This window comes from Tetrao urogallus (assembly GCF_951394365.1).
Source record: "Tetrao urogallus genome assembly, chromosome: 8".
In the NCBI taxonomy this organism is placed as follows: Eukaryota; Metazoa; Chordata; class Aves; order Galliformes; family Phasianidae; genus Tetrao; species Tetrao urogallus.
In genome coordinates, this window is record NC_136821.1 from 32,629,570 (window position 1) to 32,650,972 (window position 21,403).

The window sequence follows — 21,403 nt, forward strand, 5'->3', positions numbered from 1 at the left end:
TGACACACCAGCTCTCTTAACACCTAATGCATGTTAAAATGAGCCCTGATAAAGGAGAGGTAAATAACGCTTCGGTGAATACTGGCTTGTGTTATTGCTTTCTGTTCGTTAATTTCATTTTCCAGTTCCTCTCTTCTAAAGCCTCCCAAAAGCAAATACCTCCTCCTTTACAGCAGGACGTAGTATTTTCTGGCTGCCTATTAAACTGCAATGAAATGTAAGCGGTGCTGGGTCCTGCTGCCCACACGGTCCTAAAGGGAGCACAGCCTGCCAGCAGCACCCTCACAGCTGCGCAGCTTGCTTGCCCTGCACCCACTGAGTTTTGCCTACAATACACATAGTTATTGTTGGTTATTGTTCTTAAGCAGTCTGCTAAGCTCACGTGATTGCAAAACTGTTCTTTACTAAATGCAAGGCTGTAGTAAAGCACGTATACACATCTGAATCAAACCAGAGGTGCCCCGCATCCAGCTCTCTCCCTGCCAGCTGCTTCATATATAGAAAGCACCATGCCAGAGAGCAGGAGCAGAGCACCAGCCTTTTCAGTGCCCACACCTACAGCCCAGGAACACCTTGTACTCCACACCTCAGGCCTCTCTGCAACACTGCTCCGTGCCACTCCTGTCCTGGTTTGCGTGCGCTTACAAATAACTCTCTTTGCTCCTTACCTGATTTGAAACCAAGTCAAACCATATTCACCTGACTTAAAACCAAATCAAATTCTCAGGCTCAGGCCACCAAGCTGCAGCCTCCTAGCACAGCGGGCAGAACAGATCTTGCTGCGAGCACCAAGAATGCAGCAGTTAGCTCAGAAGGCTGCTGTTTGCGGGTGGATGTGAGTAACATGCCAGGGCTGCTCCAGGGGTGCTGCAGACAGAGCACACCCCACAAGCTGTCCTACCAGCCCCGAGCAAACCCCAGTTAATTTCAGGAGAGCAGGCTGGCATTTGCAATTGATCTGAATGGAAGTTCAGCTGGGAAAGAGCACGGCCGGAGGAGTCACCTCTGCCTGGGAGCAGTCCTGCTGCCCTCTATAATGCTACAAAGAAATGAAATGCTGTTTGTAAGGCAATGGCTAGAAGGTTTTGCAGAGCACTGACGATTTCTGGTCCTGGCCCCCATTCAGAGCTGAGCTGTACAGAAAAAGAAATGTGCAGTTTGTTTTGACAAATGCAGCACAACTCTCACATTGCTCCTTCGAGAGTCACATGCGTTGGTTGCTCCACCAGCACGCACACAGCTTCCTCAGCTCAAGGAACCTTTCAGAAGAAGAAAGCTTTGTTTCCTAGTGTCAGAGCAGCACTGAACACAAGGGGAATGCTGTTACCTGCAGGACAGTGGCAGCTCACCCCACCAGAAGTCTTTGCTGGCCCACAGGTAGCATGGATGGCATCCTGGTGGTCCCTGCAGCATCAGAGAGTGCTGGAACTTCACCCCTAAACCTCGGTGTCTTCAGAGCACGTGTAAAATTAGGCCTATTGACTGCTACTGGAATGGACAACTATCAGCTCTGTCACACATGCCATGACCTGGACGGTAAGCCACGAAACCAGACCGGTTTTGTAATTTACTTCTTCTGAAATAGGAAAGCATGGTTTTGCACAAAAGTTCCCTCACCTACAGAAGTTCCTCCTTCCTAAATGTGGGTAAGTCTGTTACTGTCTTCAAGCACAGCTGGAACATGTCCTCACTGAAGCTGCCTGTACCATACAGTGTGCCCGAGCATGTCTCAGCCCTATGGTAGGTTTAAGACATCCCTGAACTTGTTCATTCTAAGTACAGACATTTCACTGGTGACCCCAGTACAGCTCAGTGCTGCCTTAACTCATCGCTGCAGATGACTCACAGACCATATCTGTCAGAGTCTCTTGCAGAGCAGTCCATGCACAGCAGGATGCCCGAATTTTAGTACAGCCTTCCAGGAGTGATATGGAACAGGCTATGAGCAATCAATGCCATAGATCTTAAACGAGACATACCTAACATTCTTGGTAGAATGGTACAGGAAATGAGATACCTAAATATTGCACAGACTGTTTCCTGTGCTATAGCTGGAAAATATCAGACATATAACCATCCTTCTTCTGTCTAAAACCTCACCAAGTAAGGGAGTCAAACACTGGAAGATGACTGATGAAAACAGCCTGCTGTGAGATGCACGGTGTGCCACAAACCACAGGTTTCTGACTGACACAAAAGCACGGGAGAGGAGCTCTGCCACGGCCCCTCCTCCCACACCCGGGCAGGGAATAAAGGCTGTGTGCTGCCACGAAAACCCTCCCTGGAAACCTCCTGTCCTTCAAACCTGGGAAGCCTTTGTCTGTGCAACCTTCAGGAAGACTGGCAAACAGCTGGCTCAATCCGTGGTTTGATATAAGCGTGACACAAGAGTAAAGATGCAAAAATTCCTGTCCCTTGTTATTCTGTACGAACGCACTGCCAGCGTCAAGCAGCCAGGGAAGCAGGAGGAGAGGCAGCTTGCACGTGTCTGTCTTTTTCCCTCAATCTCTTTTACTGCCACATCCATCCTGTGGTCACCCATGACTAGCTCTCTGTCGCTCCTTTTTTGTATATGCCCAGAGGCATTTTGCAGCACACAGCACCTCCTAACATGGGGCCGATTCCCCACGGTGTGCGAGAGCGCAGCAGCTCCCTTCTGTGCAAACCTCCAAGTCCCCAAACAGGCAGTGGATGGGGCATGGGACTTCAACCCACAACAGGACTACGATTGGTGATTGCAGCATTGCAGACCAAAAAAAAAACCAAAAAAAAAAGAGAAGCACAAAAGAAAGTTGATGAGCAGCGCTCCGAGCAGCCCCCTCCCATGCCGTGCTCTGCATCACCATCTTCCCCAGTCTGTTTTCTACGGTAATCAAAGGATATTCTGAGCCTCTCAAAATGCCATCAGCCCTCATTGAGAATGAAATAGAGCACATCTCCACTGAAGCCTTTACAGCAGTTATCATTACAGCATGCTGGCCCGAACAGGGAGCTCTTACAGACAAAGATGGGTTTTAAAAATAAAATAAAAAAGCCTCCCTAAAATCTGAATAGAAACTTGATGATAATCTCCCAGTTTTATTATGCAAAGGGGAAAGAAACCCATAATTGTGCACTCTTGGTCTCTTATAGTGAAGAATAGGCTTCTTGATGAAACGCTGAGTTGATTTAGAGCAGGGCTGAGGTTCTGGTGGCAATAATACTCCAAAAGAAATAACCATCCAACTGATTTGGATAAAATAATCATTTTTTAACATTCTAAATCTAAACTTCATCTGTGCCTCCTCCCACTTCTCCCCACTGCATCTTCTGGAGAGCCTTTTTATAGCTTCCACAATTATTTCTCCTCCCCCCCTTCAAGACCACAGCATTTAACACACAAGGCAGGCCCTGAGCTCCGGCTAACAAAAGGCACTGTAATCTTTGCTGGCATTCTGTCCCCACTGAAGGTATGTTTAGGATGCCCTGCGCCCTCCCACAGCCCCTGCTCCCAGTGCTCCCACCCAGTGCCCCCTCTGAAACAGTTTCGGTTTCAAACCGAGGAACGTCTTCTCCCAGCTCATAATTATTTCCTGACTTTTAGTCCATTTTTCCAACTGTTGAATTATGCAGAGTTGTTTAGCTTGCTTTTTTTTTTCCAAGAATGCCTCATCAGTGCACTGTAGAAATATTTATTACTTATTCTCTTTATATCTATTGACTTTTTTCTTTGTGGGGAAGAAAATGGATCAGCTGCGAGCTCTCTCGGCTGCTAACACAGCCAGCAGCTATTCATGGCTTAAGCAGATGCTGCCTGTTTTTAAACCAGTTTCTAACCAGAGCTCAGTACATTTACATGCCATTTATCATGGTCCGAAGCAGCAGACAGCTACCATCTGTACTACGTGGGCAGAAAGGGTACTTTCGACCCCAAGTGCCACTCAACACTTCCAGTCTGACTCCATCCCTGTATCCAGGAGTTCAGGTTTGACGGGAAACAACCAACGCCTTTACAAATTCCCATTTTAAGGCACTTGACCTGGAAATCCGTGAGGCGATTTAAGAAGTTGGTCCTGATAATCTATTCAGGCTGAAAAGGGCTGAGTCCTTGAGAACCGACACTGATTTCAGCTGGTCTGGCTGCAAAGCAGGAGACTAATTGCCATAAAACACTTTCAGAGATTTCTCTGTGAAGAGTCAGGCATCATCCATTCTCTTTGAGACTTCCATACGAATTTTCCTCTTCTTCCCCCTGGCAGACTCAGTACACTTTAAAAAAGGTATTTAAATACTCATATTCTAAATATACACACTTTGTGAAAAGCTTTCCTTTTCCATGTAAATTATTAAGACTGAAATTTTTTCATCTAATGTATTTTACTGCGTATTTTTGCACGTTTATTCCTTCTCCTTCACTCACCCTGAGCAACAAAAAGAAGCTGATCGGTGCAGCTCCGGTCCTAGTCCTGCTCTTCATGGACAAAGATGGCCTCGTGCTCTTTCTGTTTCCATCACAGACTAGCAATGGGCATCCTTCCCAGAGTACTTCCCAGCAGAAAAAAGGTACAGTAGGTGTAACAGTTGGGATGGGTGACTAAACATGGAACGGATTCACGTGGAGTTTGAATATTCCTAAAGGACCAAGCGGCTTTTCAAGAAGCAAGAGAGCTAAAGCAGACAACCTGACCTTCTGAAACGCTCTGAAACCCTTTCATACAGTAACAAATGTATTTACAAGTCCATGATAGGTTCAGGTGCAGGAGAGTTCATCGTGACACCTGCATAAGGAAAAGAGATCCTTGCAGAAAGGCAGCAGACAGACTGCTAAAATTGTCAGAAAGGCGTTCATGACCTTTTGATTATAAGGAACTAAAGAAATTGAACAAAAGGGAAAGAAAACCAGGAGAAAAGAACCTGACGCTGCAGTGAGAAGCACCAAGTCTAAGGAAAGATGTAGTTTTCTCATTCTTGGGAAGATGCTGCAGAAGCAGTGAGATGGCAAACACTGCCAACAAACCTAATTCAAAGGAGACAGACGCCAAGGCTGCTCTGCCTTGACAACAAACGTGTACAAATGGTGCTATCCTACCCAGCCCAGTAGGTAGATTTGTAACAACTGGCAGCTCCTTAATCTAGCACAAGAACAGTGTGTGGTGGACAGCAAGAGGATCCCAACCCTGCTGATGAGTCACTGCTAAGTGCCCAGTGATTAGAAAAAAATCTGTGATGTATTTCCCACCCCAACGATACGATCAAGACAATCGTTTGAGAAGACAAACTGCACCTCGAGCTGCATTTCTGCACAGAAATTAGGAGACAGGAGCCCTTGTCTGATTGTATGCCAGTAGGCTTGACAAAGTGCTTGTATGCCCCACCTAGCTTCGATATCTCTTCACACAAATTATCTATTTACTTTGGGATGAAGTAGTTCTATTGCTGGCCCCACACGGCCAGGACATGCCTGGAGAAAGAGCTCATTTGAGAGCTTGAGTAAGGGACAACGAACAGCTTTTTCTTACAGAAAAAAAAAGATGCAAGCACCGGGAAAACGCTGATTGCTAACAAAGCTCTGGATACAAGGGGAATCACCAGCAAATCATGACTTTTCGTCCTGCCTTCTTTGCCACAGAAAAGGGCAGCTACAATCAACTGCCAGCTATACCAACAAGGACAGTACCCCCATATAAGCCCTGCCTGCTCTCCCAGATCTCTCCCTTCCAGCTCTGAGCTGCTTCCAGTCCCTCACACTCCGGGCCTGCTGGATTTCAGTCTGTACAAAAGGTGCTCTTAGCCCTCTGATCTGATCTACCACCAGAGCTCTACCCAAGAAATGCAGCCCTGTTACTAAGGTACCAAATTACGGTCATTTAATACTTGTAGCCATCTCATTGGTGAATACTCCCTACGTCCACTGTAAGGTTTGGAAGTGAAGATGCCACGCTGAAGTGAAATGCCTTCTCCTCTGCAATCGCGTAATTTGAAAATGGCTGCTTTTCAAATACAGAAACAAATTAATCACGAAAGGATCTTCTCACCTGGTTTCTCTCTGGAATGGGTTTTCAGATAGAGGCACATACAGATGTTGAGCTGCCAGACACCACAACCCCAGCGCTGTGCCAGGATGGCTGGGATGGCACAGCAGGCACCGCTGGGGAGCTAACAGCTGGCATCTGGCACACCAGGCTCTGCTGTAGCCAAGCAGAGCAGTCTCCCTGGACATATTAATTAAAACCCTATCCTGAAAAGCTAGCTTGATATTTAATTGCTGGGTTGGCAGGCATTCTGTGATACACAGAGCATGGGATAAAATTACAGAGACCGCATTGGTGAGTAATAAACAGCATAGCCAGTTTTCAGTAGGAATTAGCCAAGGATTTAGAGCAAAAAGCACCACGGGGTACACAGAGTGCTTTCTGTATTAGTATTATCTCTGTGCACACAGGGCAGTGCTTGTTACAAATACCTGAATGAATCATCTAATGGCTGTGAATGTAGGACACTCGAGCACTAGCTGGGGTACTGTGCTCATGGAAACACTGCCGAGGATTCGGCTTATCTCTCAGAAGCACAGAGCTTCTAAAACTCCATATTTCTAGAATATCTCCAGACCACGGAAAATAAAAGCTAGAAAAAGATGAAGAGCCAAAACTGCAACTGAGGACTTCAGATGCCACAAAGAAATCAATTTAGCTTAGGATGCTAGTTTTTATTTCAAAACTGCATCGGTCAGTCCCAGAAAGGACTTCATAGCAGAGGACACTGCTATGGGCTTAGAGGGCAGGCAAGCTTCTGTTCCTGGCAGGACAGGACCTAGGGAAATCCTGCTGTGAAGCAGGTTGCATGTAATAGAAGAAGTGCTGAAGCTGTACCTGAGCCTCTCACCTTCAGTAAATCTCACCCCTGCAGGAGTAAGGATGAGACACATCCTGTGGAGCTGGAAGCCTACCACCAGGTTTCCTCCTTTCCAGCCTTCTTTCTAAGGGTAAAGCTTTGTGCTCGTCTCCAAGTAGCCCTCATGTGGAAGTGAGGATTTAGGACTGAGATCATCCTAGACAAACTTCAGAACCTTTCCTAGAAAGCAAATGCCCTTTCAAAGGCCCTTGAAACCCGAGTGTGAGGAGGCTCATAGCCTCACTGCCAACTTCTGTTCCCTGTTGCGCTGCCACAAGTTCTATTACAGCTGTCAGAGGACTGTAATGCCCTGCCATCGCATAACTCACTCCTCCTTCACTAAAACAACGATCAGAACAACTCAGATGGGAAATGCAGGGCTTTTCAAGCTTCTCGTCTCTGAAATGACATGAGGACCATGTAGTTTCTTGTGTGTTTTACTTCACCAAATTGCCTAGCAATCTTCCCATAAAATTTAATTTGCCAGACGCAGTGAACACAAACTACCTATGCTGCATCAATTCATTTGGCATTTATGGCTGCAGCAGTACCATAATGAGTTGGTGTAATATCAACATCCATTACAACAAACAAGCATAAATCACAAACTATCCAAAGGAAACTGAAAGAAAGATACAATCAGACAACTGCAGCTAGAGAGATCCGACTGTACCTCTCAGCTGTGTGATTCCTGTACCCGACATCTCCTGGTACTGAACTATAGACAGTATGCGCATGTGCTACTGCCTTACAGAAGTCTTCTTTTGGTTTAAATTAACACAAATCTTCACTGGAACACCAAGAACTGGAGAGCAAAGGTTCTATGGGACTTTAGGTGCAATCCCAAGCCCCTTCAGCAACCTCATGCTGTGGCCTGCCTGAAGAGCAGCACTAGCAATGCATTTAGGGGAGCAGTTAGCAAATAAAACCAAGACTTAAGCTAATCTGAGACACTGGACAAGCCTCTAAATGACCGAGGTTAATGCTGTTACAGGACAGCAGTCACTCTGCAGTGACTCCAGCAAGTGCTGTTATACATCAGCTGGGCTTTCAACACCAACTTATTTGCCCATCTCTTCTTCCTGCCTGAACAATCACTCCTCTATAAAGAAGCTCCTACAATAAAGAAAAATACTACAAGGATAGAAAAAGGCAGAGCTGGGTGTGAGCTTTCTGTCCCTTAGCTGCTCTCAGTAACATTAGATTAGAAAACTCCGCTCAGAATCTGAACAGTTGTGGTAAAGTGTAATTCCAGTTCTAAGTGTTAGACTGTCATATGATGTCCCAGCGGTAAGAGTTACTGAAAGGAGGATACAGCGCTGCTACTGTCATTAAATTGAAATGCAAAGCAAAGCTCCCACTGACTTCAGTGGGAAAGACCACGGTCTCAAACCAAGATGGGAAATTGTGAGCTGTGAAGGCGAGACGTCACATCAAGAATGTGATAGAGCCTCTCCGTGTGGCAAAAATGAAGGCATGGGGTCTCTCTGGGAGGCTCTGCTGACTTCAGGGGGATCGTGTGTACAAGCACATTGCAATAGTGAGGCTGGAAGTCGGGCAAAGCCTGCGAGAAAGGTGCTTGAATTTTCATGCAATTATAACGAACTTCTGCATTTGCTTGGCATAAATATCCCAGTGAACACACTGGCTGCCTTGTGCTGGTAGTACTCTGCTCTGTAACACAAAGCTACAACGATTTACAGAAGCGGGCAAGTGAGCAGCTCTGGAAGGTAACTAACGTCAAAAGAAATGGAACTTCTCCAGAGACAACTGGGACTAAAACTAACTTATTTCAGATTGGCATCAGCCTTAAAAACTCTTGTTGCAGGAAAGGGGAAGTTGCTTACTGCTAAAACATGCACCATCCCTGCATTCTCAGCTATCTACTGATGCACTGTGTGAACCCATCTTAGCAATACAACTACAAGTCCCTTCCAAAGACCTCTCTTAGTCTCCTTGCCTTTAACAACAGTAGCAATTTCCTTATGAATTGACTGGATGTTATTTAAGGGGAGCTCTTGGTCTGCCTCGCTGCAGAAAAGCAATGCTTTATCCAGGAGAGGTGGAAGAACATCCATGTAGAGTCAGAGCATGAACCTGTTTCAATGTCTTAGATCCTTTGTTTACCTTCACACATACTATAAATCAATTCAGACCAGGGTGTGAATTTGGAACTATCTACGCTATGGAGAAACATCCAGAAGGATTCTAAACCATGAGGAATAAATGCCACGATTTCTGAGAGACTGCAGTGTTTCAAAATGGGACTTTTGGCTATAAGCAGCACAGAGAGAAAAATCCAACCACATGAATGAAGTCCCTAAGAAGTGAGTACACCTGGTGCTTGCGCAAATGTCCTTTATTAGTAATGCCATTTCACCATTTCATAGTTTTGTGAGAACGGGCAGTATCCAATCTGTTAAGAGGACAGAGCCAAATGCAGCAATTGGCTGAGCTCAGAGCTGCAAGAAAGGGAACCCAGAAGCAGAGAGGAATTCAGTAAATGTGTACTCAGGTCCAGTAGGGCTCACATGGCACTGCGGCATTTAGAAAAGGTCTGAGACCGCACTGAAGCTGTCAGCAGTCAGTAGATAGACAGAGACACTTCTAGAAAGTGACATATCCCACTGTAAATGTCCAAAGCAGGCAGCAGTTATCACCAACTGGATGTGCAAGTGAAGAGCTTAGAGTGTATTTCTGTATTTAAGATAGTTCCAGTTACGTGAGGAGAATTCCTCCCCGTGTGTCAAGTTACTCCTGCAAACCAACAGCATTCCCCTTGCCTAACAGGAACGTGACAAAGATCAACGTGCCAAAATCCGCGATGCGTTCAGCCACAACACATGCTTGTGAAGGAGGGCCCTGAAACCATCACATATAAACAGGGAAAGGGGCCGGGTCTGAAATCTGGCTGAAGACACAAAAGCAGAATTATCTATATATTCCAGCTGCCCTCTGTTACATCAGTGCCAACCCTGACGAAATGATTGCAGGGATGGAGAATGAGAGCTATATACTTCCTGACTGGGCTGGGACACAACTGAGAAACAACACGGCTTGACTTCACAAGCCTCAGCTGTGCTTTCGGGAAAGGCAGCTCAAGTCGAGCCTTTGTTCACTCAAGGCTGAGCTATCAATTTAGAATTCACTGGGGTACAATGAACAGGGAACCCAGTGACAACATTTTTATAGTCAGTCTCCTTACAATGGGAGCTTGTAATTCCCAAGGCAACTCTTGCCTGTGTTTGATTAGAGTACTTATATCTCCACCTGTGCTTTTATAATAGCCAGTATTTCTGTCAGAGCTTGCTCTTACCCTGTTGGAATCAATTCTTGTCCTGGAAGTGTAGATGGGAGGAGGGATGTTGAAGGCTTGAGGAACAAGATACTCTTCAGCATCCATCATATCTTCCAGGTCTTCCTCATCGAGAAGGTTTTGGAAGAACTTGCTGTCATTTGGGCTGGGCAGCTTCATACGATCGTCTCCCTAAATAGGTAGATAGGGAGAGAGGGGGGAACAGGGAGGAGATGGATTAATTTTACAGCAGGGAACCTCAGCCTTCCTCCTGCCCTGACAGCCAGGCTGCAGGGAGTGCACATGCTTCTTTGCTTGGTCTAAAACATCACATCCACATCGTTTGTTTTGATTTTTTGTAGTGAGAATATGATGACAGAAAGGGAATAACTGCATAAATCAAGCAAAACCTTTCTTTCTGGCATTCTTGTGATTGAGCTTTTATTCTTTCTTCTCTCTTTTTCCTATACAAGCACAGTTTCTGACCCAAATTCTGTCAAGGTCTGATGCATTTTGTGAAATATCTCTGCTATTTAGGCACACGTGTTGGGGAAAATAATGTGGTAACTGCTGTGTTTTGATGTTTGCTTTATTTTCATTTGTATTTTTAGGAACCTGGGCAGGTAAATTTCCCTCTCATCCATACGAAAATTCTGCAGAATGCCACACAGCTGAAAGCAATAAAAATCAAACCAGGTAACAGCAGCAACAATGATAAAATGTGGCTGTTTTTGGTGGTGGTGGTGTTTTTTTAAAAATATTTTTTAACTGAAACAATACCTGCAAGCTAGAGAAGCAAATCACAGCTTCGCTTTGCCATGCTTGATGCCATGAAACATCAGAAAAGGCAGCCCATGCCCTGAACACCTAACAGCCTGTAGAAACGATGCTAAGCTTAACTGAATGGATTAAGAGTGGCCTCTCACGTCTCAAAAATTACTACACCACACGTAGAACATGGCAGGGAATGACTGCTGTGCTACAGTGCACACTGGTTTAAAAAATGAACAGCAAGCTCGTCGTTCTTGCTAGCCTCTGGGAAGAAGGGGGAGTGAAGATGGCAGAGATACCAGTGCCATGGAGTTACCCTGGTTTCTGCTCAAGAAGCACACAGCCTGTATTGCCTCAAGGATCACTGGAGAAGAAGCCAAAGATGAACTATCCGACTATGTATGGTTGTAACAAGGGAGAGAAGGAAAGAAAGAGATATTCAGAATGTGGAAACGTCCTGTCTAATGAAGTAATATAATCAAACTGAACTTTTCCAGAGTCTCTTGAAACAGCTGGACTTACCTTTTAATGCAGTGGGAAATACCCAGTTCCTCCTCAACAATGTTTAACTTTTCAAATAAATTTAAGCTATAGGAGATCAGCCTGTGTTGGTACTTTGCATTAATATGCCATGAGCAGGCTAGCATGTCTACACACTACAATGAAATACTGTAGGGTGAGACCATCCCAGAAGCAGTTAGGAGGCATGGAAGCAGTAACCTGTCATCCTGGATAACCTTCAGCCAGGAGCTCTTACTTCAGCGTGAAGCTAATGACCAGGTGGATTTACCCCCACACCATACCCAGTGTTGTGGAGCAGGTAGAGTTAGGATTGTCAACAGTTTACATTATCAGTCGTTACGTTTGCTTTTTAACTTCAAAAACGCTCCGAAATTAAAAGGTTCAAAGCAACCCTCTTAACAGTCAGGTTTGGTAGGCAGAATTCTTCCCTCCTTCCCACTTTATACTGCAGAGTTGCTTACCTGAATTACCAGGTACCTCTGGGGGTCTCGAGCCATTCTAGAAAACTCAGCAGCCAGCTCCTTGAATTTAGGCCGACTGTCAGCATCGATCATCCAGCCTGTCAAAGACAAGAAAATAAGTGGCCACTGACAGAGCGTGCAGTTTTTAAAAATGCGCAAGTTTGAAAAGAAATGATGCACTTGATAATTCTGGCCTAGGGAAAAAATGTGATAAGGAGCCCAGGAAAAAGGGAAAGGTGGAACTGGTGGAACTCTAAAATGGAGAACATCTGGAATTGGCCAGAGGAGACCAAATGTTCTACACTGCAAAGATTTCCTAATTTGCTCTGAGTTTCTGTTCCCCACCCTCAAAGCAGGCCATGTCATTTTCTGTATTTGCCTTTCCCATTTAGATGTCAACTCTGACTGTTTTTTTATTACGGATCTGTCCAACCTCTAATTTAATTAATCCCTGATCTCACCTCAGCCTAGTGGGTTTATTACAAAGTTACTACTAAGCACATTTTTTCCCTCAAACCGAACTACTGTTCCACAGTAGCTTACATTACAAAGAGCTGCCCAAGACTTGAACACGATGACTGACCTCCCAGCCCACCTTTCAGGTGTTTTTTGCATTCATGTATCTGCATCATTAACACAGACCCCACAAGGTTATTAGATGCAATTTTAATTGTCCAAGGGCAATTCTTTGGTCTTTCATTCTCCCAGAAACATTCATTAGGAACAATTCTCAATCCCTTCTAGTGCTTTCTGTACAAGCAAGTGGCACAGGCAGTCACCACTGGCAACTAGTTTATCTCAGTGTCAGCTTTTTCTAATGGAAGATTCTATCGGCAGCTTCCCAAGAGCATGTTCTCATTTGCCAGGGAGGCAGAACGAAGTGGGCCTTATCTCCTTCATAGCCTTTAAAGGAAGAAGTGACCAAAGCAAAAAAAAAAAAAATCCAACAAAGCTAATACAACTCACAAAGAACTCCACTCAAGCATTACAGGACTAAATCCATACATCTAGCTGTGACTTTACAGAACAGTCATTTCTTCTGTTTCTGTTCTGTTTCTTCTTCACCTGTTTCTTCTGCTTGCTGAGAAATGCCTTGTACTCATTAGAAATGCTATCAACTTGAGTATTTTTGCAAGTTGCAACATAAATGCCTTGTACCATTCACGTGATACTCCTACCTGCGTGCATTTATGTTAAAAGGTCTGTGATAGCTCCAGCAGCTTTCACCTCTATTTCCTAGATCTGCCTGAGCATACGAGGACTCCTAATGGTTCTACATGTGCTTCTGCAACATTTATTCGTAAATAATAGAAAACTACTAGCGCGTTAGGCTCCTCCCTGAAGTCACCAAGCTTGATTTAAATATCTGGCTTCTTTATTGAGACACACAGAATTGTCTTCAGTGTAGGAATGGAGTACGAAGGGAACTGCTCTACTGACTCTTTTCTAGGTAGCGCACGAGACAATCAAATGTCAGCTGCTCTCATATCAATATGTAGGAGTAACGGAAAGCTGATGTTAAAAAGCAAATCCTTCTCTATATCCCTATCACAGCTACCTGGCTGTAGTTCTCAAGGGGGTTGGCAGGCTCCAAGAAGTGCTGGAGGTTCACATCTTGCCCATTTTTGGTACGAAGAGGCTGAGTTACATTAAGGCACGCTGAAAATTCCTCCACAGTGTCCTGCTAAATTGCCTTATGGAGTCATATTATTCCCCAGTCATCGAACCACCCTGAAAACAGTCCTTTTTAAGATAGTGGTAGATATTTATTGTCTTAAATGTCAACACGCATCAAAAACCAAACCAACCTGTACTCTAGATGTGGTCAGATTTTCCACCACAGCTGAGCAGTGCAGAGCTCAATACTTGAACAAATGGTTGGGGAAGGAAAAGATGGAATTCTGTACGTTCCAAATGCAAACCCCTGGATTACACAGGATGTTCACAGTACGAGCTTCAAGAACTGCTGGCAGCTGTTGGGTCTAACTGTATTCAGAAGAGGCTTATTTACCTCTGCTGGTGTTATTTTCTTTCTTTCAGTGTTTTTGTGTACAAGGCTAAAGGGAAAGGTCCATAGAAGACAGATGAGATAGCTGTATGTTAATCTCACTTAAATTAAGTCAGAAACACCAGAGAGATGTCCTTAATTCTTTTTAAATTGGAAGCGTAGCCTTGGAGAATACAGTCACTAGTGCTGGTATCTTGGAGATAAAAAGGGTAGGAAGAAACCCAGCGCAAGCTTTTTTCCTTTTCTGCTCAAGTACAGATATCCATAAATTATTATACTGGACTAAGAATGATAAACCTCCCTTCTGTATCATTTCTTATATTAATTTTACTTTTTTTTATTAATATTGCAATAATCAATCCTTTTACTAACAATAAAACATCCTTGCATTCTTTCCTCAGTATCTGGAACCAGCATTTTTCCTTGCAAACTTCACTGGCTGAGTATCCGTGTACGGTAATTATGTTTAATACTATCTTTTCTAACATCAGAATCAATTGTCATGGAAATGACAAGGGTTTACAATAACAATGATACAATTTTGACTTCACAGAAAGAATATGAGATACCATCTGACAGTAATAAGAAGCTAACTCAGCCCTTCAGGGCTAAATCCGTATCTTGCAATTGCAAAAAAATGTGCATACAGTATTTAAATGGAATTTACAGTATCTTGGGAAGCCTTTGTTTTGAAACTGCCTGCACTATTACCAGGCATTGTCAGAGACTATGCATGCAAATGCTCTAAAATAGTATTCCTCTCACACTGAACGCAGAGATACGAAAAGCTCCAATTACTTACATTTCACCATCACCATATAAACATCAATAGTGCAGATTGGAGGCTGGGGCAACCGCTCTCCCTTCTCCAGGAGGTCTGGGATCTCTCGAGTTGGGATCCCGTCGTATGGCTTTCCACCAAAGGTCATAAGCTCCCAGATAGTGACTCCTAGACAGAGAAAAAGGGACTTAGTATTTGAGGTCGTGCTACTCAGATTCCTTCCCAGCTTCTTACAGCTCAGTACTGCGGTCCAGTTCTAGACTGGAATTTCTTCTTTGTTACCAGGGCTTGTAAAAATGTTTGTGCCTGGTCTGCCATTTAACAAACTCCAGCAAACGGAGAAACAGCACTTAGTGTTAATCCACAGGAGTGCCTTCCCTCATTTTTATTGGCATAAGAAGCAGCGTGATAGATTTGAGGCACAAGACAAAGGTCTAAGACTGACAGATAGTGGGAAAGCAAATGGATGCAATAATAAAAGAATGTATCTTGCTCTTTTATCATATCAAAAAAGAAAATGAATAGATGATGTAGTCTATTATTTCGGGGAAAAACGTAGATGTTCCCTAACTTAGAACATCAATTTCTCACAGAAGTACAGTACAGAATAGCATTGTGTCACTGCTTTTGCCTCCTAACTCATTCACAGCCACCCGTATTATTGTTTTTCCTTAAGTCACCTTAGGGATTTGAGTTATAATAGGGCTGTGCTTAAAAAAACCAAGATCCTCTTTTTGTATAGCCATAGGATTTGTTTTGGCATCAGAGCTGGAAATAAAGGTCGTATATCACAAGTAACAATTTGTCATCAAACCAAATCTTCAGTATTGAAAACGCTGCTCCCACATCAGTTTCTTTTGTTGTTGTTGTTTTCCTAATTTTTACTGCAAAGGCCATTTAAAACATGCCTCCAGATCAGTAACCATATTTGGACAGCTGTCATACTAATCTGAAAAGAAACGGACAAAAATACCCATAAAGCCACGTATTCAGTTTACCCTCAGTCACCTCTTTGCTGATATTCAATACCTTTAACTTGCCACTTCTTTTTTGCTTTTGTTCTTTCTGATGATAGCTATCATGGGCTTCCTGCATTTAAAATGTATTTCCTAAATGGAGAAATGCTTTTTCCTAAGTGATACAGGTGTGCAGAATTTCTCGAGAAAGAGCAGCTTTCCATGATCAACTGAATTCTCATTTATTGTTCTTAGCTGAATAGAGGAGGGCAGATACCCAGACACTGCAAACAGTGTCTTTTGCTGCTACCCACAGGTAGAAGTGAGTAATGAATACAGTTGTACACCTTGTTATTTCAAAATGATATGGCAACAGAGAACGCAAACAGGAGTGCGTAGCCCCAGATACATTCCACTTACGAAGGTGCAGATGATTTTATTAGTAATTAGCTGCACAACACCAACAGGCAGACAGCTCAGCACATGTGACATAGTGGCTCATCGTGGTAACAGCATTTATAACGTTCAGCAAACATCTAATTTCTCAAACATGATGGTTTTAGTGTGAGCCTACATGATCTGACCTGTCTAACCAATTCCAGTTACCTTTGAAATTAAACCCACGCTTGTTTTACTTGGCTTGGAGAGACTGTCTCTTTCTCTTCTATCTCTGGCTGTATTTGCTCTGTATTATGACAAATTCCCTTTTATCAGGCTCTAGGTACAGAAATTCCCATAAGCCAAAAAATAGTTTTTGACATTCGTGGCTTTTATAGTTAAGATTTTCGAAGGACTGCTTGCTGGAAATGATGACCTGCAGCTGTATTTTTATGAGTCTGTGGCTAAGCTGAGAGAAGCCTTCCTCTGTCATAAGAATCAGGCAAACTTCTACCAGACCAGACCTTACGGCAGTCATCCCAGCAGGGACATCATGATAAATGTATTTCAGTGAGCGGAGAAGCAAGGCAGGAGACAAGTCACAACTGCTGTTTAGAGTAACACATAAAAAAAAAATTAAGAGCAAAAGCCACCGGAATTAACCTCTCTAAGAGAAGAGGATATTGGTATCACAGTAACACAACTTGGTTTAATGCAGTACAAGAGACACATTCTTAAACTCATCATGTGAAGGTTTACCGTAGCTCCAGACATCGCTCTGATGGGTAAATTTCCTGTAGTGTATACACTCCAGAGCCATCCACTTAATTGGCATCTAGGGAAAGACAAGAGAAATGTAACCTTAGAAATACAATATTAAAACAATAAGCTGGATCCTATATGTAGACAGCAGCTTCCTCTCCATTTCCTTTTTCAACTGCAAGCTTGGAAAAAAAGCAGCAACATCGAACGCCAGAAGAAACAGTTGTTCCTGCCCTCTAAAATGGGACTCGGACTCGCTTAGAAACACAAACCAGTAGAACCAGCAGAACCTGTCACACCACCCAAATTTCACTGATTTAGGCAGAATGGAACAACTCGCTTTTCATCCAGCCTGAGTGAAATTGAGACCACTGCAAAAATTCCATCTGATCCCCCTAAATCTGAAGTGCAGCAGAAAGCAGAAGGTAGAAGTCCCTGACTGCTCTCTAATGAGACTAGTTAATAATGCCATGTCCATAATACTTCATAGTCCATATAATAACGATAATCAGAGTAAACAGGCAACAGGGACGATTTACTGTGCTTAATTTCTAACTTGTGATATTCATTAAGAACTCAGCCGTCCCAATTGTCTGTATCATCACTGCAGTGAGAACAGTTGCTCCAGAAAGCAAATCTAAAGTCTCAAGATAGCCTTGGGCTGTGAATCATCATTGAGGGGTGCTTCTCTCTTTCCTGATAGAAGAGAGTGTAGGCAAACACAAACCTCAGTTTGGAATTAGGGTTCTCTCTCTGGAGATGGTGTTACAATGAGAATTCCGGTGTTGTCTGTTCCTGAGGAGGGCTTTGAAGGCACAGCGTTGAAGTCCATTAATTTCTAATGGACAGACATTTCAGTGAATCTTACCTGGCAGGGACTTGTATGGGTCCCCTCTGACTTAGAACTATGGAAAATATAGTGGAATAAGCGGAGCAGAGATGTAGCTGCACACAAAATCTGAACAGATGGTGGGTGTAAGAGCAGAGGATGTGTCTTCGTTCAAACTCCTATGAAAATACTTTCCAGGAAATTGACTAATGAACATAACCTATACAGTTATGGCAAAAATAGCACTCTGCTAATGGTTGGCTTCATACTTGCAAAGGCAGTTCATCCTTCTCCTCCTCCTGCAGAAGTGTATTGCTTTCATTTCCATTAAACATGATAGCCTTGTTTCAACCTGGAACCGCTTAGAGAGCAAAGTTACATAGTTAACTGGGGATAACACAGCCTGGAAGGGTCCTGAGATGGTCCCTAGCTCAACCTCAGGCTCGCAGCAGGTTCAGCTATGGGATCAGCTTGATGGTTTTATCCCGTCTGGCCCTGAAAATCTCTAAGGATGGAAACTGAGCAGAATCTCTCTTAGCATGCTTAACAGCACAATGCTAAATGGCAAAACGTTTTCTACAATTAACAGGATGTTTCTGTGAAATTGGGAAGTGTCATGTGGTGTGTAAATACGGCTACTGAACTCCCAGCACAATACTGGCCTTGCAAATCCAAGACACAACCTCACAGCTGAAGGGAAACAGCTGGTTTGCAAGGGCCAGCTCCTCTTCTGTCATTCACTGACTGATGGAGGCAAGAGACAGGGTTACTGAGGAAGGGATGAGAGAACTGAACGCATCAGGGAAGACTGCTAAAACTCCACCTTCCCTACCAATAGGTCTCTTTACTGGGCTAAATGGGGAAGCACTGGTGACTCCTTTCAAACTCTTCACCTTATTGACCAAAACACTGATGTCATCCATGCAACAGCTACCAAAGGCAGCAGCCACACAAATAAGACAGCAGACCATCCAGGAGAGAAACACATTGGCAACAGCTGTTTTTCACAGACCAAGGGCATAAGCGAGCACAGAAAAACACAGATAGCAAAGAGACAGAAAGCAAACTGAACGCTCAGGAAAAGGAATGACAGGAGAGGCAGAACCCCTTGGGATTTCATGACAGGTTGAAATGTGGAATTTCAAAATGTTGAGCGAGCAGCCGGCAGCAGTATGCACTTTCAGCCTTCTAAATTTTATAATGCATTAATCTGAAAGCATTAAAAATGGGGTGAGGAACCGTATGGAAGTTCTGCTGTGTGCTGAAAAGTAATAATGAGAAATGTCTGGTTTCAAGATTATCCTGAAGCAAGCTATTTAGTGGCCTGGCACTCAGCGTGGTACTGGGAACCTGGATGTGACAAACAGCATACCCAGGCCCTTTCGTGGTCAAAGAAGGGGTGGCTCCCTGCTGAACATGTATCAACTCTCATGTATACTACAAATAGAAGCACGGTCTATGCTCTTCCTGATTATTTTTTGGAATTTTTTTCTCACTGAATTGACTTCAGAATTCTTCAAGACATCACACAAAATGGAATTTATGAGCAAAAGCTAACCCTGAGTGTGGAAACCACTCTGGCAGTTTTATTTCTGGACCTGGAGAAGCTCACTAAGGACAAATGAGCAGTTTTCACATGTGCAGCTCACGGCCAACAGGCGGGGCTTTGCTAAGGCACTGACAGAGTTCTTGCAAAGACACGGCCCTGTAAAGATACACTGTCGTGACAAATAACTTCAGGACATCCGTAGTGTGATGCACTTAGTTCCAGACATTTCAGTACTCACCTTCCCTCCATCAGCATTATACTCCTTCTCATCCCCCTCCAGAAGTCTGGCCAGGCCAAAGTCGGTGATCTTCACATGGTTTGGTGATTTCACCAGGACATTGCGGGCTGCCAAGTCCCGGTGCACAAGTCTTCTCTCTTCCAGGTACATCATTCCCTGAAGGATGAAGAATAGTGGAATAACCTTAATGAGTCTTACACGTTTGGTTTGGTTTTTAGAACCTGTAAGATCTGGTTCCCTTAATATTATTCACAGTAAGAAAAAAGGTCTCAAGGGCAGAAGTTGAGCGTCGCCCTTGCTGTGAGCAGGAGGTGGGAACCCTGAGGTTCTTTCCAATTTGAACCATTTAATGGTACTTGCCAAAGGAAAAAAAAATAATAAGAAAACTCTCAAACCCAACCATCAATACCTTGTTCCAGCAAGTTTAAAATGTGGAAAGGTGAGACAAAGAAAATAAGTATTACAGCCCCTGTTTTTCAGACAGGAAATCTAAAGACCAGAAGGATTAAGCAACTTAGTCAAAGCCTGAGAGAAATCTGGCCAGATGGGAAAACAATCCCAAATCTCCTAAATTCTGGACAACTATCCTCAGTTCGAGACAAGGAATCCATCTCCAAGTACCTGAAGCTGGACACAAGTTCTCAGTATCCTCAGTGGATTAGAAGAGAAACAATTCCTTATTCCACGGGCTGCAATCCACTTGCCTTTTCACTCTCTTCTCATTTTGCATGTGTAGTTACAGGAAGTCACCAGGTCAATAGCTGCATTTTTTTGTGTTTTTTTTTTTTTTAAACATGTATGTTCTGCTACAAGTACTTTTGTTAACAAGCCCATCCAACTGCCTTTAAAAACAGGTAATATATGATCAGAGTACCTAACCCTAACCTTTTTCTTCTTAACTGTGATGAGAGACCAACCATTTACCATCAGTATGGAAGTTCACGTGATGTTTTCTGACACTGAGATGAACACCACAGCTTGGTTTTACTAATTATATGACATGTAAAGGATAGTCAAGCAGGGTTACAAGCCTGTAATTTTATTAAAAGCCATTTATGACATTAACCATCATTATAAGAACCTAGAGATGAAATTATACACTTGATAATTACCCTTGCAGGATCTTTTAATATATTAGCTCTCGATAATATATATGGCAATTTAAAAAAAGTCATCGTTAAATACCAAAGAGATCATATTAGCCCATAATACAGAGGATAATTCAGTGAGCCACAGGCAGTCATTAAAACCACCATATTACTCAGCCTTACGGGCTAGATTTTATGCTCTAACAGAATAAGAAGCCTGCAAGTGCCTACCCTACAGATATCAGGAGGACGATGCATACGAGTGAGCCACTGCTTGTGGTGACTGGGCCAGAATGCAGTGCTTTCTTGATGTCTTTACAAAAAGCATCAAGTGGAGCTCTGAACTGCTCTGCCATTTAGGCAAAAGATTTCAGAGCCAACACTACTAAAAGATTTGAAAATGTGTGGGAGAGCATTTGGCATAAAGTAACGCGGTGGGCTTTGCTGCAGCCAACGTGAAGGTGGCTTTATAGGGGACACAGGGACTCTTTGGCACAGAGCAAATTGAATGATTTTTAAAAGCACTGCTAGCTGCAGCAAGCACACCCTCCTGCCAATTGCAAGCCAATGATTTTGGCCAGTGAACATTGGAAATCTGGGTCTTTGAAAGGGTAACAATTTTTGACATCAAATTAAAACCTGTCGGAAAAGGACAAATAAATCTTAGAGGTCAACCAGCTGTGCGTGTCACACATCAACAAACACAGGAAAGCAGAGGCACCGTGCTTAGCAAAATGATTTCCAACTGGAGACGCCCGACCAGAAGGAGGCGGCACAGTCCAAAAGCCATGGCAGCGGAACGGAGGAACCACGGCCACAAAAGCAGCTCTGTAAAATCACACCTGCGACAGCAGTTATCAGAAGGAGCTTCCAAGGCACTCCAGCCCTTCACCAT

At 43.7% G+C, this 21,403-nt stretch overlaps 1 protein-coding gene across 1 annotated transcript in view; it reads right to left on the minus strand.

Moving 5' to 3' along the window:
- The window catches only part of ERBB4 (erb-b2 receptor tyrosine kinase 4), a gene marked incomplete at both ends in the record, with an annotated part of 495,076 nt that overhangs the window by 6,966 nt on the left and 466,707 nt on the right, over window positions 1-21,403 (minus strand). Inside the window, 5 exons of the mRNA XM_079538981.1 lie at window positions 10,187-10,357; window positions 11,920-12,017; window positions 14,730-14,876; window positions 16,802-16,877; window positions 19,421-19,576. Of these exons, the coding sequence (XP_079395107.1) occupies window positions 10,187-10,357; window positions 11,920-12,017; window positions 14,730-14,876; window positions 16,802-16,877; window positions 19,421-19,576 (648 nt within the window). The remainder of the gene's footprint in view (window positions 1-10,186; window positions 10,358-11,919; window positions 12,018-14,729; window positions 14,877-16,801; window positions 16,878-19,420; window positions 19,577-21,403) is intronic.